Source organism: Dermochelys coriacea, chromosome 5, assembly GCF_009764565.3.
Source record: "Dermochelys coriacea isolate rDerCor1 chromosome 5, rDerCor1.pri.v4, whole genome shotgun sequence".
Lineage (NCBI taxonomy): Eukaryota > Metazoa > Chordata > Testudines > Dermochelyidae > Dermochelys > Dermochelys coriacea.
The window spans coordinates 6,012,896-6,037,725 of NC_050072.1; the positions used below are offsets into that span (position 1 = coordinate 6,012,896).

The following is a 24,830-nucleotide window of genomic DNA, read 5'->3' on the forward strand; positions in this document are numbered from 1 at the left end:
GTGACCAGAAAGAGGCTGCTAAAAAGAATGTCCTAAACAGCTCAATGTTGGTACAAGTTTGCCAGGTCTTGGAGTGGCTAATAAGACCATGGGCTATTCTTGTGTTTTTCCAGCAGTGAGGTTGCAAGTGACATTCAACACCAGGGACAGTTGCTGTATTTTCTATCTTTGCTGTTCTTTTCTTTCCCCTTTGTTTGTCTTGTTATGCCTTCTAGGAAATAGGATTGGACTTGTACAACAACAACAGCAACAACAATAACTCCAGTGTATCCAACTAACTACTTCTCATTTACCCAAAAGGACAGTTATTCCCATCTTTAATGCCCTCTAAGAGACCATTAGGCAAGGGTTTTTTTTCCTTTGAAAGATCCTCTCCTGCTAAATGGAATGAGGATGTTGTTAAAATGAAAGCCTTACTTAATATCTTGCATTTCATATACTTTAGCTGTTTTTCCTTCTTTCTGTACCTTTAATAAAAAGTTAAAAAGGATGTTTAATAGTGTGTTTGCAGCAACAGGGTCATGTCAATACCTTCAACTCTTTTGACTCATGTATTCCATCTAAATTAATACAACAGTGGGGTGCGATATCTTCCTCATGGACTTGCTAGTTTGTTCTTTCTCCTATATGAGTTAATGATTATCCAGCAAAAACAACAAGGAGTCCTTGTGGCACTTTAGAGACTAACAAATCTCATTAGACTGACCTCACACTTGGTAAGGCAACTCACATCCTTTCATGTATTTATACCTGCTCCTTTATTTTCCACTCCATGCATCTGATGAAGTGGGTTGTAGCCCACGAAAGCTTATGCCCAAATAAATTTGTTAGTCTCTAAGGTGCCACAAGGACTCCTTGTTGTTTTTGCTGATACAGACTAACACGGCTACCACTCTGAAATTTATTTGGGTATAAGCTTTCCTGATTATTCAATCACCTTTGTGTTAACAGGTAGTGGAGTCTATTGTATTTTAAACTTAGGTTACCACCAGAGCTGAGAAGGAGAGTCCTAAAAGTGATCCTCATTTATTTTTTCCTGTTTTACAAAACCATGTGATTCCATGATCACTGTAGCAAAGGAGATTCAGAAAATAGATCTAGTTAAATATATTCTAGGATGGCACTCTGTTGAGGAGAAATGTAACCTAGAACATCTGTAAGTCTTTTTGCAATAGGTTGCTAAAACCTACAAGTGTCTACTTAATATAGGGGGGAAATGAAGAAAAACTGCATTGTTTACAAAATGATTTCCAGATTTTATAAGACTTTTCCCCTTTCTCTCTCTCATTCCCTTGATTAAACCCACGGTAATTTTTCAAAGTTAATATGCGTTTCTGCAGTCCCAAGTCACAACGCCAGCTGGTTCCAAAATTTGGCAGCAAGGCACTGAAAGTTTGTTTCCTGTACTCAGTCTTCAGTTTTGCAAAGGTTACCAGATGAATGCTCCCTAAATAATTTAATCTAATGTAAGGCTAGAAGAGGCTATGAAGACAAGTCCATTTGTCTCCTTTATGCATTTGAATATAGAAGTGATTTTTTTTTTCAATCTCAGAAAAGGGTGTGCATGAGTGTGACTGGAATGGGAGGTGGGAACTGTTCTCTTCTAAGCAATCTGACAGTTGTATTGAAATGCGAAAGGCTTTTTGTTGTAGAAAATATGAAGAATCATGATGGAAAACCAACCCTGTTTACCTTCCAGTTTGGATGAGCTTCTCAAGGGAACCTCCCCAAAATGTAATTTTAATGTTCAAATAAGCAAAACTCAGTTTAAAATTCTTTTGGTATTTTAAAAAAAAATTGCCAAAAGTATTTAAAATATTAAACTTGCTCGAGTGAGACCTTGAAATTTACAAGTAAAATAAATAATACAATCAAGAACTGAAAAACATAGATTTTTATAATTAACAGCTCATTTTGAGTTAATTATCTACAATTACCAAAATCTAATTGCAATTTATTCTCTATTATCTGTGGAGAGAATCGTAGGCAAGGGAATCTGCATTATTGGCATTCATAGGATGGGTACACATAATGGACGAGCCCTTAATGGAAAAACAAAAGCAAATAGGAGCATGCAGCTGTGCCAAGCTAGCGAAAGGTAATTGTAGTCAGAAATGAGGTATGTACTTTAAAGGCATCTTGTTATCTCCTGTAGGGCATAATTTTTTACCTACTTGAAAAAAAGATTTCAAGAGCAAATACAGAGCAGTTTGATTTCTGTCTGAGCTATTCATGGCTATCTGCCTGTTTGTGGAAGGGGAAACTTTGACTCTGGGGAGCACTTTAAATATACCGAACTTTTGAATGGATATGTGTGTTTCATTTCCTCTACCATAAATACCCTTTACAGTTTAACTAATTATCAAAGCCTTTCAACAAATGTTGCCCATCTCTGCCTGCTTGGATCGTCCTGATGCGAATTTGTAATGCTGAATTTGTCACTTCACTGTCAGGTGTAAACAGAAGGAGGGACTTGGGAAGAATGCTCTTTTCCTGATGCACAGCTTGGCCATCTTTAGGCAGCTGAAGAATCTGCAGTTGCAGGATTTCCAGTTCTCCCAGGCACAGCCATGGGAGCAGGGGGTTTATTGGGGATAGTTTTCACTAGCTTGGTGTGCACATGGGTGAGTCCAGGACAGATCTTCAGCAAGAGACGTATAACTTCTAAAATTAGAGGCAAGTTCGGTTTGTAGAATTTCTTTTCAAGTCTTCCCCAGGGTGTAAGATGCTTTAAAATATTCAAAAATAAAAGCATAACCGTATTTGATTAGCTTAAAACAGCTTTTAAAAACATATTTCCCATCTCTCAGGTGTCGATGCCTGGTACATGCTTAAGTACCCACTCCCTGCTCATTCAGGAGGATCAGTTCACATGGCACCCGCTATTGTGCATACTCCTGATAACTGCATCAGGAAGAGTAGAATTTTAATACAATCCACTACTTTTCCTTTGTTTAATCTTACTTTTGAATATGAAAATAGTATGCCATGGAAATGAGGGCTGTCTAATAGCTCTGACTAGAGCCAGGTATAGTTCAGTGAGATGCTGTGCAAGTACCCCTCCTTTTAATTTTCTGCGTGCTTAAATTCTAACCTATAGCATTCCTTGCTGTTGTATTGCTTCATCCCTTCAGCATCTCTGTCTTGTTTCTTTCTTACCTATAGCACCCTCTGCTAATCCATTGCTGGGTCCTCACACAACTCTGCCAGCCTACCTCAACCCTCACCTGAACATGTTTTCTTGTAGGAACACTTGAGAAAATTAGTATCAAATATGTTTATTATATAGAGGCATGCTTTGAATGGACAGTACCTGTTACAGGATTTTTTTCCTCCAGTTCTAGAGATTTTCCAGATGTAATTTGCAGCCACTTATGTCATCAAACACTTTTCTCATTTGTGTGTGTGGATCTATCTCACCCTTGTGTGTTTTTTCCTCTTATATTTTTAGTTAGCTGGAAATATCAAACATGGAATTTAATAGCACTTTCCCTCTATTGAAATGTTCGTTGTTATGGTGATAATTCCAGGAGGGAACACTCTCAAGGGTCTTTTAGAAAATTTTATGTTTACAGTATAACTTTTTTATTATTTTATGAGAAAAGGTGACAGTTATCTTTGCTCCTTATTAAATACATATTATTGACTCTATTTTTTTTAGGATTATTTGAATTGTTATGTATCTTGTGCTAGCTATACCAATGAGTCCAAATATTTCAGACAATTAAATATAAATGCAAAAGAATGACTTGCCAGGCATGTGATTTCACACACTCTTTGTTTAAAAAAAAAAAAAAATCAAACCTCACAATTATGCAAATACAGTTCTGTCCTAACCTGCAGCACCCCAGCATTTCCAGTCCTTGAGGACTCCATCATGCATAGCTTTGCCAGTGTATCTCAGTAGCAAACAGCAGCACCCCTGTTATTTCACACCTGGGGCCATCTGTCAATTCTCCTCAATCACGACATGCATCACCTCCTGCTATTCCAGTTTGGAGTCTCTAGAGAAGAAACTGCCAGTCGTGCCAGAATGTGCAGTGTTTCACTAAGACCACCAAGTTCCAATTCATTTATGAGTTGTTCCCTGGTCTCTAGAGGTGCGTTTAATAACCCGATGTGCCACTTAGGCAACTTAATGCATTTACTGAATGCAGCTGGCTAGGATTTTTTTCTTCTCCTCCTGAATATTTTTAAAACTGGCAGATTGACAGCATTAAAACAGACAGAAATCAACTGTGCTTGCAAATGGCTTATAGGATCTTTTTAACTTTGGGTAGCTGGAAACTGCTTGCCCGTTTGTTAGTGTCCATTTTAACACCCAGGCTTTCTCTCTCTCTGTGGCAGATTATTTGACACTGAAGTTGGTAGCCTATTCAGCTGGGAAACTCAGAGAAAACTTATTTGGTCAATAAAAATGTACTTGATGTTTCGGCAAGAAGTGCAAATGTTGAATTAGCTGCAGAGACACATCTCTGAGTCATAAATATAACCACAACATCTCCCCAACAAATATCTGCCCTAGTCCATTGTTACATAACAGGAGACTTTATACTGAATTTTCTGCACATTTTTACTTCATTACAGCCACCTAGGCCACGGTACAGCTGCATTGCCAAATAATAAAATTAAAAAAAAAAAACAACCCCGCATCAGTGAGTCTCAGAGCCTGGGTCTGCAGGCTCGGGCTCATGCTATGGCACTAAAAATAGCAGTGTAGATGTTTCTGCTCAGGCTCTGAGACTCATCCCCTTCTCCAGGTTTCGGAGCCAAACCAGGAATGTCTGTTTTTAGCGCTATAGCACAAGCTGTTGCAGATGTTTTCTTTTGCCATGTAGCTATACCCACACAGGCTTAAAGAATAGTAGCTTTTTTTATTCTACAGAAATAATTCTGCCCTTAAGTTGGTGATCAAAAGTTTATTTCAAGATTTTTGTGTCTTTTTTTTTGTTTGTTTTTTTTTTTTTTTTACCATCCAACAATGTTTGTTGTTCTGGGGAGCCTAAAGCTTCATTTCCACTTGCACTGGTTTCTTTGATAACCACATTCTCAGGTGTACTTTGAACTACAGCAGTTTTCTATCCTGCTCTTATCTGAACTGTACCTGATCTCTTGTTAGGATCATGTATGTCACATTCAGCAGTCCAAATTAGCCTGAACAGGAAGCCTGTGGGTGGGCACACCCATAGGATGTAGGTGGGAGGCAGCTTAGTCAGTCTTAGTGCAAAGATGGCGCTAACTTGGTTTATAGCTGTAGTCTTCAAAAAGCAAAATAAGCTTGTATTTAGTGAACACTTGCGGAAAGAGGGTGGGATCAGGGGTCACACTGGATGTCACTGGTAATTTTTATACAGTAAAAACCAGCCACTTGTGAATTTTCCAAAGGCCTGGATCTGTTAATGTGTAATGATAGTGCATGGTAAATCTCCTGGTGTGGCTTTGTGGCTTCATATATTGAAATTGAAAATGTTCTGGGAATTTGGTATGTGTGGTGACGAAATCTCTCGTTTTCCCTCTAGCTAGTGTAAGTTGGTTCACCATGCTTTCCGGTGTTCTTTCCTGTGCCGACACTTGGAAACAGGGAAAGACATTTTTCAGAACACTTGCAGTTGTCTCTTTTTGAGGACACATTAGAGCTAGTAGGTCACTCCATGACTTACAACACGCTTCTGAAGCCTGGCTTGATTAGTTTTAATATAGATTGTCCTTCTTATATGTAACTGTGTATCTTCTATTTATTTTTAAAAATTTATTCTTAAAGTAACTAGTATTTTAATGACAGGTTTCAGAGTAGCAGCCGTGTTAGTCTGTATTCGCAAAAAGAAAAGGAGTACTTGTGGCACCTTAGAGACTAACAAATTTATTAGAGCAGAAGCTTTCGTGAGCTACAGCTCACTTCATCGGATGCATTTCAGAAATCCGAATTCGAATGCATCCGAATGCATTTCTGAAATGCATCCGATGAAGTGAGCTGTAGCTCACGAAAGCTTATGCTCTAATAAATTTGTTAGTCTCTAAGGTGCCACAAGTACTCCTTTTCTTTTTAGTATTTTAATGTATATTTTCTTGTGTCCCAAAGAGTTTTCAGTAGAAAAAGTTGAGCCAGATAGTATTAAAACAAAAAAAGTTCTGGAAGGTACTTTTGATTTAGCTGTATTTGGAACCTACCCTTACAACTATCAAGCCATTTAAAATCTGAACTGATGGGGCAGTACTAAGAACAAAAGCCATTGGTATTACAAAATCAAAGAAAAAAATCCTCCATACCCTGCTATTTCTGGCCATGATCGCAGCTGCACCAAGCTAAACCTCCCTCCTGTGACCTTGGCTGTGCTTCAGCATGCAGAGAATTGAATCAAAAAGCAAACTGTACTAAATATTACATTCTGTCATGTGTAGATATACAAACTTCATAGACCTCTCTCTCTGAAGTGGACTTTATGCATTTGCAACTAAAATTACGGTGACATAAAACTTTCCAGAGTGTAATGATATTTTGAATTGAGCTCTGCTGTTTTCCAGGGGTGCTTTGTCTTTGCAAAACTGCCCATTACATTTATAACGGTGCTAATTTTTGAGAGACACGCAGAGAAAATTTTAGATTCAGCCCAGCTGACTTGGTCTTCACACTGCCCCTGTGGTGCAGAGGATTGATTTTTGTGTTTCTTTTGATATTTGGCTTTCTTTCCTCTGGTACTCAGTGCTGCAGGCCTTAATCCTTTAACCTTGAATCTGAGCATCAGGGCTTCATGAGGGATCAGGTCGTTTGATGGAGAGAGAACTTCCTTTGTTGTACCAAATGGCTGGGAGTGGTACGAAACAAGGCAGATCTCCAGATAGTTTATATTGTGTTAAAAGACTATAAACAGAGGATGGGTTTAGTGGGGATTATAAATGATCTAGAGGAATGTAGGATATTAGAAGCAATAGGAAAGAGGTAATGACTTTTTCTTTAACATTTCACCAATAAGCAGTCTATCATGAGAGATGTGTATTGGGCTGCCAGCTGTTATACAGCATTCTGATTTGGGTAGTGGTTCGAAGCTCATCATGTCATGGCAATGTGGTCCCTGATGGAACAGGGGGAAAAGGCTTTTCAGCTTCTCAAAGGGCAGTAGTTGTGGCAGCAGCAGCTTGCTTGCCCAACCTAATGTAAAGAACGATTTTGCGGGTGGCCGGGTGAGTTCGTACTTCATAGAATCATTAATTATATGTTATAAAGCAGCTAAGCATGGCATTTCTAACTTCATGAATTCTATTATGAATGGCCTTTTCATATTCTTCATCTCATTATATTAATGCATGTGACCTGAAGTTTAGCTAAAGTTGTTGTTCAGGTTAACTTTCATTTAGTGATTGCCCTAATTTTAGAAACAGTATGATCTTTAGATTTTTATGGAGAGAATATTTTTATGTGAGATTTGGGTTTGTGTTTTTTTTTTTTTTTTTTTGCAGTGCTATTTTATACTATTTCTCTTGGAACTAGTTTTTAACCAGTTTCTTCTCACAAAGAGAGGATTTAGGCATTTCTTGATTTTTCCCAGATATTATCACTGGATGATTACATCTGCGTCCACAGATTGAGCTATCATCACTATGCCAGTAACTCTTTTACCCTTTGCTTCTCTGGTTGACTTGCTGTCTGATCAACCCTAATCTGGCAAAAACCGTGCTTTTTACTTTTCTTTCTGAGACTCTCTCTGCTTCTGATATTAACAATACCACGATCCTCCCTGTCACAAAGACTTGTTTGGTGGCTTATGGGAGGGACACAAAGGGGGGCACCAGCTTAAAAGGCACACGTGACCTCCCCACATGACCCCCCCCAGCCTGGAGCCCCCGTGCTCTTCCCATCCCCTCCCCATCCCTGGGCGGGGACTCTGTCCTCCAGCTGCACTGGGAATTGGAGCAGAATGTGGCTATACCACCCCCAGCCCTGTCCTCTGGTGGAGCTGTACAACAGACCTCAGATAGGAGACGCAGCTACATGGAAGGGCTGGAGCCGGGGTGGGGATGGGGGCAGTCCCTGCTCCTTTTGCCACTGAGGTTCCCTGCTGAATGTGCCCCCCCGGCACCTGGGGAGCGGCATGTGACCCTTCTTGCCTCCCCACCCTGGCATCTCCTTGACACTTTTCCCTTCTCCTTTTCCTCACACCCCTAGACCCCTAGATATTTCCTGATAGTTCAGACCATTATCATTACTTTAAAACAGAACCATGCAAAACTCTACTTTCTACTACCTGAAATTCAGTCATCTCTTTTTGATTGGCAGATAAAATATCATTTATATTTTCTTACCATCCTAGTCATAATTGCAATGAATAAACAGATATTTGTAGCATCTTTCATCACAGTTCTGAAAAATGTAGGATTTTTGGTTTTCCTTGGGATCTTAACATAAAGAACAGGAGGCAAATGTTAAGTGTGTCCCTTAAGCATCTGGGCTGACCCAGTATTCGGTGACATTGTATTCAAAGTAAGTCCATGTGCTAAAAGGAAAGCATAGGAAGATTTTGATGAAACACTGGTTAAAACTTTCAAACTTGGGTGCCTACAGTAATGCCTCTAAATTCATATTTAGACACCTAAATAAATGACTTGATTTTTCAGAGGCACTGAGCACCAAGGTGAATTGAGTGGTTTTAGTAGATTCAAGGCAAATGAAGCTGCCAGTTTTGAATTTCTTAAATCTTTACTAAAAACTCCTTCATCAAAAGTGACTCTCTGCAGGGTAACATAATCTAATAGTTAAAATAATCTGCAAATGTGACTCTCTGCAGGGAAACATAATCTAATAGTTAAAATAATCTGCAAAATTCTATTTACCCAGGTGTATGAGGGTTTTTTTTAATGGGTCACTTTTTTTTTTTTTTGGCAAGTTGAAGCTTAATGTCTATGAAGTTCCACTTTGTCCTTGAAAGAAGATGGGGGCATAGAATCAATGCTGTGGATCTGTGCCAGAAAATAATATAAATACTAACTATTATTAACTCATGGCTCCACTTAGAGGTATTATAGGATTCACTCCAAGTAGGTTTCTTTGGAGGAATCTCTATCCTTAGAGCTTTTTAAGACCCGGCTTGACAAAGCCCTGGCTGGGATGATTTAGTTGGTGTTGGTCTTGCTTTGAGCAGGGGATTGAACTAGTGACCTCCTGAGGTCTCTTCCTACCCTAATCTTCTTTGATTCTATGATTCTTTGCACATTCCACACCCTGCAGTACCTGTGTACAACAGTGCAGATCCTAAGCATCCATTGCTTTAATTATGGATCTCTTTAAAAATATCTTACTTGGAGGATGCTATCAGATCTTGTTTTTCAGTCTTATTGTCCACCCCTTTCTGTTACATTCACTTTTATCTTCAGTGAATGGTTGTTCTGTCATGTGACCCACTTGCAGAAAGAGTGGTTTCAAAATAGCTATTCATTTGCTGAGAGGTACTGCTATCAACAGCTGTGTACCTGTTTTAGCACTCTTCTGGAGGAGCTGGTGTATATATACTTACTGTTTTATAAAGTACATGAAAACAGAAAGTATCTTGCACCATGCTGATGGGTGCTTGCACTTCTGAAAAGACTCACTAAGTTTTGAGCATTATTTTACCAACTTGGTTTGCAATGGTAGCAGCACTATGGTAAAGCCCTGTTCTGTTTGGACCAAGGTAATAAGGGGATGTATTGTTTTCAGAGACCTCCTTCAAGACCGAGTTGGAATATAATCCAGGATGTTTGGTTAGGTAATAGTTTGCATATGGCATTTTGAGGGGTGTGTAATGGATGAGGCTGCCTCCGAGCCACTTGAAAGTGATTCTTGGATAAGGCACCAAAATGGCATGCAGATATATGGTTTTCATCTTACCCACGAGGGTTATGCTGTTTGATCAAGAACTGTAGAAGTTTGGATTTAGTTCAAAAACCTTGTTTTGTCCTAAACAGGTTTTTGCATCATCCCTTATGGTGCTTTCGCTGTTGAAAGGCAGGCTTTTCAGATATACAGAAGCTGTATTGAAGGATTGTTTTTATACCTGTGACTTGACATTTACATGACTTTCTTTTGTGAAGGCTGACAGCGCTGCTTGCTAGAACGACAGCTGCTCTACTCTGCTCTATAAAAAAAAGGCCAAACCCACAATTGCAGCATTTTGTCCTGCCAGAGTTTTACCAGCCTGCCTTCTGTGGTCATTTCTACATGACCGTATAAAAAGCTTTTTGTTGGAATTTTCTTTTGGATTCACTTTCTGGCAGCAAAAAAGGAGAGAAATTATCAGATCATTTCATTGTTTCTTAGGGCAGCCAGTTAGGCTGAGAGGGAGTCAAAACTATGACTAACTTACAGCAAAACCAGGACACGGCTTTGGAGGGAAGACATAACTGCATAATTTTAAGAGTCATTTAGCTTTCTTGCCTTTAATTAGGTATGTGGTATGAATTTTTGGCCCCATTTAAGTCAGTGGCAAAACTCTGATTAAATTCAACAGGGCTAGGATTTCATCCATGGTTTATATGATCTAATACAATCTTACATGGTTCATTATGAATTAAGGGCATAATCATGCAAGGTCCTCAGTGCCCTTAGCTCCCATTGATGGAATGAAATTCTCTGAGAACCAAACATTGGAAGAATTTAGAGGGGAGCTGGTCCAAGTGAAGAAGTGTCTGGAGAAGCGTTGGTTTAAACTACAATACACTTGTAGAAAGTGATCTGAGAGTGTATTTAGCATCTGATCAGAATGTTGACTGGAGCTCTCCTCTTCCAAAAGGAGAGATGTTTAAAATAAACACAATACAGTTAGGATTGTGAGTTCAACAGAAATGTGGAATGGAGTGGACATTTGATCCTGGGTACTTGATACAGCAGAACCTTTTAATTGTAAATTCTTGGTATAGTGAAAATCCAGATAGGTGCGTCTTCATCTTTACCCTTTCTTCAAAGCACCATAATATGAATGTTGACATCCAGGTTATAGTGAAACGGATATTTTAGGTGCCGATTCCATGGGTGCTCCAGTGCTGAAGCACCCACAGAAAAAAATTAGTGGGTGCTTAGTACCCACCGGCAGCCAATCTTCTCTCCCAACCCCCAGTCCCGCCCACCTGCAGCCACTACTGATCAACTCCCCCTCCCTCCCTCCTAGTGCCTCCCGCCTGCTGCAAATCAGCTGTTCCGCAGCATGCAGGAGGTGCTGGGAGGGAGGGGGAGGAGTAGGAATGGGGTGCTCTAGGGGGAGGGGTGTGAAGAGGGGGAGTGAGGGCAGAGAGAGGCGGGGAAGGGTGGATTGAGGGTGAGGCCTGGGGCTGAGGGGGGGTTGAGCACCCCTGTGGAAAATTAGAAGCCAGCACCTGTGACCAATACCTAGAGTGAATTTTTTTGGGGGGGGGGGGACTGACTTACTTAGAAGATATGATGCTATTTTTATTTTAGATTTCTATTAACTTACAAAATACCCAGTTACAAAATGATCAGGATCATGAGTTCTTCCTCCCCCCACAAATACTCAGTCCCTTCCCTAGGGAAAAGCCTGAGAAAAAAGATGGACTTGAGCTGTAGGGATGGGTGTGCATTTCTAGGAGGAGGAGACCTGCTTCTTTGTAGCAGCTGTTGGATCCCACCCATGTCATTGGTATGCCCATGTGTCTTACATAAATGCCAGGTTTTATAATTCGGCCATGAAAACTTACTCTAGGCTTAAGTGTGGTCTTCAAGGTCTCTGCCAGAGCCAGGTTTTTTCTGTTTTTTAAAGAACAAGAAACTTAAGTTTAGATTTTTTTTCAAACACTTTTCTGTTTCTGTGGTAAAAAGTGTCAAGGTTTTTAACAGCGTGTTTTTGATATGATTAATCTACTCGTGAACAGATTGCTTTAGCCCTTAGGAACACAAGGGTGGTCATACTGACCATCAATAGACTGCACTGAGTATACTCCTTCTGTGCATTTCCCCTCCACCTGCAATGCTTGATCCACCCCGTATTCCAGAACAGTTCCTCCCTCTAGTGCTTCCTAGGCCTCTGTTAAGAATACCATCTCCTGTATGATTGAATGGCCAGTATCATTCGTCTCACCCACTTGTTTTTAGCTATCCTGCTCTTCAGCACAGAACTGCTCTGGTTTCGTGCATGTAAGTATTTACCCCCATTCTCCCTCAGCCTCTACCACCCACCCTTTTGCTACTTCTGGACAGAGAGAATGGGCATGACCCAACAGCCCGTGAGAGGCCAGATGGTTCAGTGATCGGGACATTAGTCTAAGACTTGAGACCTGGACTCAATTCCCTGATTCACCACAGACTTCTGCAAGTGACTTAGGGCTAAAGTTTTAAAGGTATTTAGGCATTTAACTCCCATATCTAAGGTGGTATCCACCTGGGAATCGCTAAGTTTCCTTAGTGGTTAAGGGGCTTCCAGCATCAAATATGTATTGCTTGTGCTGATTGCCAGTCTTGCACCACTAAATGTTACACGTTCTTGGCCAGATTATAATTGCAGCAAATTGCACCCTTGCACCATTAATAAAATTGTTGGTGTTTGTTTGTTAAATAGAAATTGCAGAGTGGAAAAACAATATTACTGCAGAGTTTGCTTTTGGAACAAACCACCCAATGCAATCTGTTACTTTACTGATGGCTAAACTCCCAAGCCCTGGACTCAACAGGGTAACATTAAGGCAGCCATCTGTTGAATTGCCTCCCATTTGTGGCTTTCTGACTGGTCTCGGTGTAGTCTTGTGTTCTCTGGCTACTGCTGATCTGCAGTGGAAAATGTGTGTATAGGTCAGAGTTCAGTAGAAGGTGAGACTCCAAAATCGATGGCTGGGAACCAGTCAGTTGAATACTGGCTATGGAACAGGAAACAGATTCAGCCTGTTTACACCCAAAAGGTTTATAGTTAGTGCCACTCTGTTGCTAGGACTAGAGCTTCTTTGCTGCTTCGGAAGCTTAGCACTTCAACAGATCTGTGACATTCCATTTCGAGAGCAAGGCTACCATTATGTTAGATTGATTCATCAGCATGAACAGCTAAAACAAGTTAAATTCTATCATAGGTTCCCTGCATTTATTTAAAAATGAATTTAGTTGTCTCTAAATGGACATTTACTTTAGTGTCTTGAAGAAGTGACTTTCCTCTGTTAAAGCAGAATAATGTATCTATATGGTGCCCTAACTTGAACAGTATATAAAGATTAGTAAATAAGACTGCATTAAAAATACTTATAATGTAAGTAACATGGCTCCCAGTAGCCTTTCTAATGTCCATTAATGCTTATTCTGAGGATCAGAGCTCATTTTACTGAGCCATTTAGTCAAACCGTGTGATTATTTAGAAAGTTAATTCATGCATACTAAAATCTAGCTTAAGTAATGCAGAGGGTAGGAGGTAAAACTCTACGGAGACGATAGTCCTTTTTGTTATTTAATGATCAGCCATAATTAACTTGCAAATTTGAAATAATTAGAACAAATTAAAGGTATTTAACTTTGCCTCCCTAAAGAAAAATTTAAATTGCACCAAATGCAGCTTTAAATTATTCAAGTCTCAGAGGTCTGTGCTGGGGTTTTTTTTTTTTTTTTACAATGCCTTTTCTATGATGAGAATACCAATCTGCTTTTTGTCAGAAAGCATCCTATCAAGTAATTGTTCTTTGTGTCTAATAAATGACAGCTATTCTTCTTTGTAAAAGTATTTCGGTCTCTGAAGGCTACATCAGCATTTCCATGGCATTTTAATTCAATAAAACAAAAGGTTAATGTTTTTACTTTTTAAGGAATGCAAATATTCAGCAGTATTCAGTAGGTCCTGAATGACATTTAAAATTTGCCATTCAAGCTCAGTAGGGCTATCGCGATACGAGGCATAGACAAAATGGAAAAAAGTTCAGGACATGTTCCCTATTATTCCTGAAGAGTTTACAGGTTTCAGAGTAGCAGCCGTGTTAGTCTATATCCGCAAAAACAAAAGGAGTACTTGTGGCACCTTAGAGAGTAACAAATTTATTTTGAGCATAAGCTTTCGTGAGCTACAGCATCCGATAAAGTGAACTGTAGCTCATGAAAACTTATGCTCAAATAAATTTGTTAGTCTCTAAAGTGCCACAAGTACTCCTTTTCTTTTTGACGAGTTTAGGCATTCATAAGCTAGGAGGTGAGAAAAGAGAGAGAAAGAGTCTCTTCCTTTTTTGATAAAAATTTGTTGGCTGCTCCGGCATTAGTCTGTAGGTTAGTAAGTACCTTAACCAACATTCCACACAAAGATGGACTACAAGCCGTCAGGAACAGTATCCCCGATAATGTCACAGCTAACCTGGTGGCTGAACTTTGTGACTTTGTCCTCACCCATAACTATTTCACATTTGGGGACAATGTATAGCTTCAAATCAGCAGCACTGCATGGCCCCACAGTATGCCAACATTTTTATGGCTGACTTAGAACAACGCTTCCTCAGCTCTCGTCTCCTAATGCCCCTACTCTACTTGTGCTACATTGATGACATCTTCATCATCTGGACCCATGGAAAAGAAGCCCTTGAGGAATTCCACCATGATTTCAACAATTTCCATCCCACCATCAACCTCAGCTTGGACGAGTCCACACAAGAGATCCACTTCCTGGACACTACAGTGCAAATACACGATGGTCACATAAACACCACCCTATATCAGAAACCTACTGACCACTATTCGTACCTACATGCCTCTAGCTTTCATCCAGATCATACCACACGATCCATTATCTACAGCCAAGCTCTACGATATAACCGTATTTGCTCCAACCCCTCAGACAGAGACAAACACCTACAAGATCTCTATCGTGCATTCTTACAACTACAATACCCACCTGCTGAAGTGAAGAAACAGATTGACAGAGCCAGAAGAGTACCCAGAAGTCACCTACTACAGGACAGGCCCAACAAAGAAAATAAGAGAACGCCACTAGCCGTCACCTTCAGCCCACAACTAAAACCTCTCCAAAGCATCATCAAGGATCTACAACCTATCCTGAAGGACGACCCATCACTCTCACAGATCTTGGGAGACAGGCCAGTCCTTGCTTACAGACAGCCCCCCAATCTGAAGCAAATACTCACCAGCAACCACACACCACACAACAGAACCACTAACCCAGGAACCTATCCTTGCAACAAAGCCCGTTGCCAACTGTGTCCACATATCTATTCAGGGGACACCATCATAGGGCCTAATCACATCAGCCACACTATCAGAGGCTCGTTCACCTGCATATCTACTAATGTGATATATGCCATCATGTGCCAGCAATGCCCCTCTGCCATGAACATTGGCCAAACAGTTGGCCAAACTGCTGGCCATTTCCAGCAGTTGACAAGAACGTGTGAGGAATAGTGTGGTGGGGAGGGGGAGGGGAAATAAACATGGGAAAATAGTTTTACTTTGTGTAATGACACATCCACTCCCAGTCTTTATTCAAGCCTAATGTAATGATGCCAGCAATGCCCCACTGCCATGTACATTGGCCAAACCAGACAGTCTCTACATAAAAGAATAAATGGACACAGATCAGACATCAAGAATTATAACATTCAAAAACCAGTCGAAGAACACTGCAACCTCTCTGGTCACTTGATTACAGACCTAAAAGTCGCAATTCTTCAACAAAAAAACTTCAAAAACAGATTCCAACGAGAGACTGCTGAATTGGAATTAATTTGGAAACTGGGACACCATTATGTTGGGCTTGAATAAAGACTGGGAGTGGATGTGTCATCACACAAAGTAAAACTATTTCCCCATGTTTATTCCCCCCCCCCCCCGCACTGTTCCTCGCACATTCTTGTCAACTGCTGGAAATGGCCCACCTTAATTATCGCTACAAAAGGTTTTTTTTTTTCTCTCCTGCTGATAATAGCTCATCTTACCTGATCACTCTCATTACAGTGTGTATGGTAACACCCATTGTTTCATGTTCTCTGGGTATATAAAATCTCCCCACTGTATTTTCACTGCATGCATCCGATGAAGTGAGCTGTAGCTCACGAAAACTTATGCTCAAATAAATGTGTTAGTCTCTAAGGTGCCACAAGTACTCCTTTTCTTTTTTGTGGATACAGACCAACATGGCTGCTACTCTGAAACCTGTCTTCAGAAAAGATTTGTAGGTTCTAATTAAATGTATTTAAGAAACCCAGAAAACATCCAAATAATGGCTGCCACCTTAAATATCTTTAAATGCTCTTAATCATGCAGAAGTACAAGGGGAAAATATCTCTCTAATCCTATATTTTTGTAAAGACCTTTTTAACCAGTGAGTCTTTTAGGCCCTTTCAGCAGTAGTTAGGTTTCTAATCCACCCCTTTCTACACTGTATATTGCAGGAATTAGTAGATTAATTCCATGTAATTCGAATAAAATACTAATTTAGTCTGCCATACATTTTAGTAACCACTGTGCAACATTATTAACGGTCATGTAGTTAGAAGCCCTAAAGTAAATGAAGGTTATTCAGAGAAGTTTTAGCCAACACTTCAGCTAGTTATTATAGGTCATGAGCCAATACATAATGTTCTACATGAATAATACAGGAGTAGAACTAATTGTCCAACAGACACAGAGGGTCCTATTAAACAATGATTGGTACAGCACATTGATTTTGAAACTTTTAATTTAAATGATATTTTCTGATGGAAACATCAGCGATCCACCTTTTTTTCCTAATGTACACTATATTCAGTAGCATAATCTTTTACATGCAAATATTGTTCAAATTCATTTTGCATAGCGTATTCCATAGAAACTGTATCCCAAACTATTGAAGTGTACATTCTTTGGGGTGTCTGTGTAAAACGGCACATATATACTCGACAGATCTTCTCTGTGTGTGTATTCTATTGACTTAAAACTAAAATTTTCCTGATTTTTACATCTGCGAGCACTGCAGAGGTATGAGGAGATAAGCTGAATTCTATTGCTTCACATGCATCATCTTCCAAATTATTTATTGTGTGTCAATCACAGGTCTAATCAGCTACATCAGTTGGGCATCCCCATCACAGGCATTAGGTTTATCACTGAGGGCAGAACTTGGAAGTGATTGGGTGGCAAAGGAGAATTGGTTCAGCAGGGGGCTATCGAGAAAGGACCTGCAGTAGGCAAGGCAAAAGGTGAAAGCATGCATAAGAATTTCACCAAGGGGAATGCTGCAGAAGTGGTGACACTTCTTATCATATTCCCATTTCTGTAGTATCTGTTCAAAGCATATTTGCTCACACACAGGTCATATGGCAGAGGTTCTGATACACTTGTGCAGTGTGTACCACTTCTTAATAATGGAGAGGTGATCTCCTGGACATCTCCTTTCCCATGAGTCCATTCATAATTGCATGTGTCTGTGGCGACTACAGTAATACTTGCTCCATAAACCCCAATGCCACCTTTTCCTCTCTAGCGCAAACCACGGATTTCTGTTTCTCCAGTCCACCCCATACAACTCAGCCTTGCAGTGCTAATGAGGTTCCTGGAGTTCCTAGTCACTGGCTCCCCCAGTCAGAACTCTCTTCTCTCAGTTATTGCTCAACAACCTTCACAGACTTTTCATCTCCTGCTCCCCATGCTTCATCTCTTCTATTGCCGAGAGCCCTGACTTTACCAAGACACCTGCACCTTCTACTTCAGACACTCTGCATCTTTTCTTCCTGGCCCTAGCTTCCCTCCTGTTCCCAGACTTGTTCCCCTGACATGGGTTTGCTTCCCAGTTCCCTTATAGAATCATAGGACTAGAAAGGGCCTTGAGAGGTCATCTAGTCCAGTCCCCTGCACTCATTGCAGGACTTAAGTATTATCTAAACCATCCCTGACAAATGTTTGTCTAACCTGCTCTTAAAAGTCCCCAGTGATGGAGATTCCACAACCTCCCTAAGCAATGTATTCCAGTGCTTAATCACCCTGACAGGAAGTTTTTCCTAATGTCCAACCTAAACCTCCCTTGCTGCAGTTTAAGCCCATTGCTTCTTGTCCTGTTCTCAGAGGTTCAGAACAACAATTTTCCTCCCTCCTCCTTGCAATAACCTTTTATGTGTTTGAAAACTGTTATCATGTCCCCTCTGTCTTCTCTTTTCCAGACTAAACAAACCTAATTTTTTTCAATCTTCTCTCATGTTTTCTAGACCTTGAATCATTTTTGTTGCTCTTCTCTGGACTTTCTCCAGTTTGTCCACATCCTTCCTGAAACGTGGTGCCCAGAACTGGACACAATACTCCAGCTGAGGCCTTATCAGCGCAGAGTAGAGCAGAAGAATTACTTCTCGTGGCTTGCTTACAACACTCCTTCTAATACAGCCCAGAATGATGGGCACAGCACAGGCAGCTGCAGCGGCACAGGAGCTAGCAAACAGAGCTCTAAACAGGGGAGTTTGAGTGGGAGTTCTGTTGGAGGAGAAGGTAGTTGTACTTGGTTTTGTATTTTTAGTATTTGTGTGTGTGTGTGTGTGTGTGTGTGTGTGTGTGTGTGTGTAGGGGCTTTGTGCTGGGAGAGCAGCTGAGCCCTGATTAGGGGGTGCAGCTTTGTGCTGGGAGAGCAGCTGAGCCCTGCTTAGGGGGTGGGGCTTCTGACTAGGGGTCCTATAAAGGTAGCCAGCCAGTCGTGCAGCGGCACAGACAGCTGCAGCGGCACAGGAGCTAGCAAACAGAGCTCTAAACAGGGGAGTTTGAGTGGGAGTTCTGTTGGAGGAGTTGGGATTGTGGTGCTTGTTTGGGGTTTGCTTTTGCTGGGGGGAGGTGGTCTTTTTGGTGTGCCTTGTGTTTCCCAGAGTAACAGGATTTAGGTGGGAAGGTGATGACAGATATGGAGGCAGCTGTGGGAGTGACTCCTGTAGTGGAAGACACATTGAGGATGACTGGATGTGGAAGCTGTGGTATGTACATGATCCTGGAGGGGGGAACCGCTAAGAGTTTTTTCTGCATGAAATGTCGTCTGATAGAGCTGATAGAGGAAAAGATCCGAGGTTTGGAGATGCAGCTGGAAAGTCTGGTTGAGTTTAGGAAGGGGTTTGAGCAGATGATGGAGCAAAGATATGAGGTATCTGAAGGGAAAAGCTCAGACTCACGGATGGAAGCAGGGCTGGGGAATTTTGAGGGGAGACTGGGTGAGAAAAGTGGTCAGTGGAAACACGTGACTCAAAGAACCAGGCAGAGGAAAAGACGAGCTAGTGAAGGAGAAATAGAGCTTCGGAACAGGTTTGCAGAGTTGGAAAATGAAGAAGGGACTCAGCAGGTACTTGTTGAAGGTGGAAGGGTAAGGAAGAAGAGAAGAGAGGCTAGTCCTATAAGAAAAGCGGAAGAGTGAAGGTAGACTACACCAAATATGAGCCCCAGGAGGATACAGGATGGGTTGAAGAAGATAAGGGAAAATAGGAATGGAAAGAACTTGCAGCCAGAGGGAACAGGGGAGAGACTGGAGAATAGCACCATCACCAGGAAAAGGCAGGTCTATGTGATCGGGGACTCTTTATTGAGAAGAATAGACAGGCCTGTAACTAGAGCTGATCCAGAGAATAGAAGGGTGTGCTGTCTTCCGGGTGCTAAGATACGGGATGTAGACCTGAGGTTGAAAAGGATCCTAAAGGGAGCGGGAAAGAATCCCCTAATTATCCTTCATGTGGGAACAAATGATACGGCTAGATTCTCGCTGGAAAGTATTAAGGGAGACTATGCTAGGCTGGGCAAGACGCTTAAGGAAATTGAGGGTCAGGTGATCTTTAGCAGGATCCTTCCTGTTCCTAGAGAAGGGCAACAAAGGTGTGACAAGATTATGACTGTCAACAGATGGCTTAGGCAGTGGTGCTATAAGGAGGGCTTTGGGATGTATGGCCACTGGGAGGCATTCACAGACAGAGGACAGGTCTCTCGGGATGGACTTCATCTGAGTAAGGAAGGAAATAGACTTCTAGGATCGAGGCTGGCACAACTGATAAAGAGAGCTTTAAACTAGGGGAGATGGATGGGAGATGTCCAGGAAATCTCCACGCCAGATTTTAGCATTGAGAGGGAAGAAGACGAAGTAAGAAAGGATATAGTTGTGGGTAGGAGAATGTATATAAGGAGCGAGGGCGGTGTGGATACTAGTCTAATAGGTTATACTGGCTGTAGAATGACTGTGCCTAATAGGGTACAAAATGTGAGCGAGGCCAAACAGCAAAAAATTAAGATGTTTATACACCAATGCGAGGAGCCTAGGTAACAAAATGGAGGAACTAGAGCTACTGGTGCAGGAAGTGAAACCAGATATTATAGGGATAACAGAAACATGGTGGAATAGTAGTCATGACTGGACTACAGGTATTGAAGGGTATGTGCTGTTTAGGAAAGACAGAAACAAAGGTAAAGGTGGTGGAGTAGCATTGTATATCAATGATGAGGTGGAATGTAAAGAAATAAGAAGCGATGCAATGGATAAGACAGAGTCCGTGTGGGCAAAAATTACATTGGGGAAGAAAACTAGTAAAGCCTCTCCTACTATAGTGCTTGGGGTGTGCTATAGACCTCCGGGATCTAATTTGGATATGGATAGAGCCCTTTTTAATGTCTTTAATAAAGTAAATACTAATGGAAACTGCGTGATCATGGGAGACTTTAACTTCCCAGATATAGACTGGAGGACCAGTGCTAGTAATAATAATAGGGCTCAGATTTTCCTAGATGCGATAGCTGATGGATTCCTTCATCAAGTAGTTGCTGAACCGACTAGAGGGGATGCCATTTGAGATTTAATTTTGGTGAGTAGCGAGGACCTCATAGAAGAAATGGTTGTAGGGGACAATCTTGGCTCAAGTGATCATGAGCTAATTCAGTTCAAACTAAATGGAAGGATTAACAAAAATAAATCTGCAACTAGGGTTTTTGATTTCAAAAGGGCTGACTTTCAAAAATTAAGGAAATTAGTTAGGGAAGTGGATTGGACTGAAGAATTTATGGATTTAAAGGTAGAGGAGGCCTGGTATTACTTTAAATCAAAGCTGCAGAAGCTATCGGAAGCCTGTATCCCAAGAAAGGGGAAAAAATTCATAGGAAGGAGTTGTAGACCAAGCTGGATGAGCAAGCATCTTAGAGAGATGATTAAGAAGAAGCAGAAAGCATACAGGGAGTGGAAGATGGGAGGGATCAGCAAGGAAAGCTACCTAATTGAGGTCAGAATATGTAGGGATAAAGTGAGACGGGCTAAAAGTCGAGTGGAGTTGGACCTTGCAAAGGGAATTAAAACCAATAGTAAAAGGTTCTCTAGCAATATAAATAAGAAGAAAACTAAGAAAGAAGAAGTGGGGCCGCTTAACACTGAGGATGGAGTGGAGATTAAAGATAATCTAGGCATGGCCCAATATCTAAACCAATACTTTGCCTCAGTCTTTAATAAGGGCTAAAGAGGATTTTAGGGATAATGGTAGCATGACAAATGGGAATGAGGATATGGAGGTAGATATTACCATATCTGAGGTAGATGCGAAACTGAAACAGCTTAATGGGACTAAATCGGGGGGCCCAGATAATCTTCATCCAAGAATATTAAAGGAATTGGCACCTGAAATTGCAAGCCCATTAGCAAGAATTTTTAATGAATCTGTAAACTCAGGAGTAGTACCGAATGATTGGAGAATTGCTAATATAGTTCCTATTTTTAAGAAAGGAAAAAAAAGTGATCCGGGTAACTACAGGCCAGTTAGTTTGACATCTGTAGTATGCAAGGTCCTGGAAAAAATTTTGAAGGAGAAAGTAGTTAAGGACATTGAAGTCAATGGTAAATGGGACAAAATACAACATGGTTTTAGAAAAGGTAGATTGTGCCAAACCAACCTAATCTCCTTTTTTGAAAAGGTAACAGATTTTTTAGATAAAGGAAATGCAGTGGATCTAATTTACCTAGATTTCAGTAAGGCATTTGATACCGTGCCACATGGGGAATTATTAGTTAAATTGGAGAAGATGGGGATCAATATGAACATCAAAAGGTGGATAAGGAATTGGTTAAAGGGGAGACTGCAACGGGTCCTATTGGAAGGCGAACTGTCAGGTTGGAGGGAGGTTACGAGTAGAGTTCCTCAGGGATCATTTTGGGACCAATCTTATTTAATCTTTTTATTACTGACCTTGGCACAAAAAGTGGGAGTGTGCTAATAAAGCTTGCAGATGATACAAAGCTGGGAGGTATTGCCAATTCGGAGAAGGATCGGGACATTATACAGGAGGATCTGGATGACCTTGTAAACTGGAGTAATAGTAATAGGATGAAATTTAATAGTGAGAAGTGTAAGGTTATGCATTTAGGGATTAATAACAAGAATTTTAGTTATAAGATGGGGACGCATCAATTAGAAGTAACGGAAGAGGAGAAGGACCTTGGAGTATTGGTTGATCATAGGATGACTATGAGCTGCCAATGTGATATGGCTGTGAAAAAAGCTAATGCGGTTTTGGGATGCATCAGGAGAGGCATTTCCAGTAGGGATAAGGAGGTTTTAGTACCGTTATACAAGGCACTGGTGAGAGCTCACCTAGAATACTGTGTGCAGTTCTGGTCTCCCATGTTTACAAAGGATGAATTCAAGCTGGAGCAGGTACAGAGAAGGGCTACTAGGATGATCCGAGGAATGGAAAACTTGTCTTATGAAAGGAGACTTAAGGAGCTTGGCTTGTTTAGCCTAACTAAAAGAAGGTTGAGGGGAGATAGGATTGCTCTCTATAAATATATCAGAGGGATAAATACAGGAGAGGGAGAGGAATTATTTAAGCTCAGCACCAATGTGGACACAAGAACAAATGGGTATAAACTGGCCACCAGGAAGTTTAGACTTGAAATCAGACGAAGGTTTTTAACCATCAGAGGAGTGAAGTTTTGGAATAGCCTTCCAAGGGAAGCAGTGGGGGCAAAAGATCTATCTGGTTTTAAGATTCTACTTGATAAGTTTATGGAGGAGATGGTATGATGGGATAATGGGATTTTGGTAAGTAATTGATCTTTAAATATTCAGGGTAAATAGGCCAAATCCCCTGAGATGGGATATTAGATGGATGTGGTCTGAGTTACCCAGGAAAGAATTTTCTGTAGTATCTGGCTGGTGAATCTTGCCCATATGCTCAGGGTTTAGCTGATTGCCATATTTGGGGTCGGGAAGGAATTTTCCTCCAGGGCAGATTGGAGAGGCCCTGGAGGTTTTTCGCCTTCCTCTGTAGCATGGGGCATGGTTGACTTGAGGGAGGCTTCTCTGCTCCTTGAAGTCTTTGAACCATGATTTAAGGACTTCAATAGCTCAGACATGGGTGAGGTTTTTCATAGGAGTGGGTGGGTGAGATTCTGTGGCCTGCTCTGTGCAGGAGGTCAGACTAGATGATCAGAATGGTCCCTTCTGACCTTAGTATCTATGAATCTATGATGTTTGTGTTTTTTTGCAGCAGAGTTACACTATTAACTCATTTAGCTTGTGGTCCACTATGACCCCCAGATCCCTTTCCACAGTACTCCTTCCTAGGCAGTCATTTCCCATTTTGTATGTGTGCAACTGACTGTTCCTTCCTAAGTGGAGCTCTTTGCATTTGTCCTTATTGAATTTCCTCCTATTTACTTCCGACTGTTTCTCCAGTTTGTCCAGATCATTTTGAATTATAGTCCTATTCTCCAAAGCACTTGCAACCCCTCCCAATTTAGTATTGTCCGCAAACTTTATAACTGTACTCTCTATGCCATTAGCTAAATCATTGATGATGATTTAGATAATGGCATAGAACACTTGCAATTCGATCATAAGTCTCAGGATATTTGGTATTTTCTTTAAAGCCCTAGCTCCTGGAGTCAAGCAATTACATGAGAATCTCAGTTTTTGTTAAAAAGAGTACGTTTCCAGCCCACATGGCTGCAGAGAAAAGCATGTACCCTAACATTTAAGAAGAGCTGTGTGTTAGTTCGAAAGCTTGTCCCTTTCACCAGCAGAAGTTGGTCCAATAAAATATATTGCCTCACCAACCTTGTCTCTCTCATAGAAACACCTGTAAAGAATCCATTTAGCTATAAGCAGGGAGATAAAGCTTATGTAAATTTCTTTGTCAGATATGTACATTTATACACCTTAAAACATTCTTTGCTAAAAATGCAGATGTGCACTCTTAAATTACAATGAAAATGTCACTGAAGTGCATGTTCTGAAATGTTTTGTGGTGTTGAGAGCCTGGGAATTCCCTGGAGTCTACCATTTAAAGTAACTTGCTAACATTTTGATCCCTACCTAGCATGCTCTGGCTTTAAATGCTGGAGAAAATAAACAAAGCCATAGCACAGCTAGAACATTGCTGCTTCAAGACAAACTGCACAAACGGTATAGTGATAATGTGCAACATGTTAACAGCTCATGACCTTTCACCCCTTCCAGCTTTCCAGTGTCTAAGTATGAAGATTGCCTTCCCAAAACACCGGCACTAGGCAAAGCATCCAAAACACCAGGGAGCAGTGGAGGGAGCAGCTTGGGGAGGAGAACAGTTGGCTTTAGTTCAAACGTGGAAGAAGGAGCCATGTGGATGTATGAAAAGAAGGAAACCGGCAGGTCTAGAAGAGGTAAGATGAAGCAAATGCTGTCTTGTAATGTTAGTTTGTGTATGGCATTTAGTAATTATAGGCATGTGTTCATGTGTGGTTCAGTTAGATCCCAAGGAAGAGGGAGCGGATTGTAAATTGCTTAAAACAACCAAAATGTAGCTATGATAAATATAACAGAAGTTGTAGAAAGCCCAGCAAACAGCAGATGATTTTGTTGGGGTCCCTAACATGGGACAAAAAGACCTCAATCCTTTATTCCCAGAAAGAATTACTTCCGCAATTTTTTGTTTT

General features: G+C 40.9%; 1 protein-coding gene across 7 annotated transcripts in view; it reads left to right on the top strand.

Annotated features, from left to right (window-relative positions):
* Positions 1-24,830, top strand: part of KIAA1328 (KIAA1328 ortholog) — a 258,802-nt gene that overhangs the window by 183,187 nt on the left and 50,785 nt on the right. For all 7 annotated transcript variants that reach the window (XM_043515012.1, XM_038401584.2, XM_043515013.1 and 4 more), the window contains exon 9: positions 24,376-24,557. In XM_043515012.1, coding sequence (XP_043370947.1) covers positions 24,376-24,557 — 182 coding nt within the window. The remainder of the gene's footprint in view (positions 1-24,375; positions 24,558-24,830) is intronic.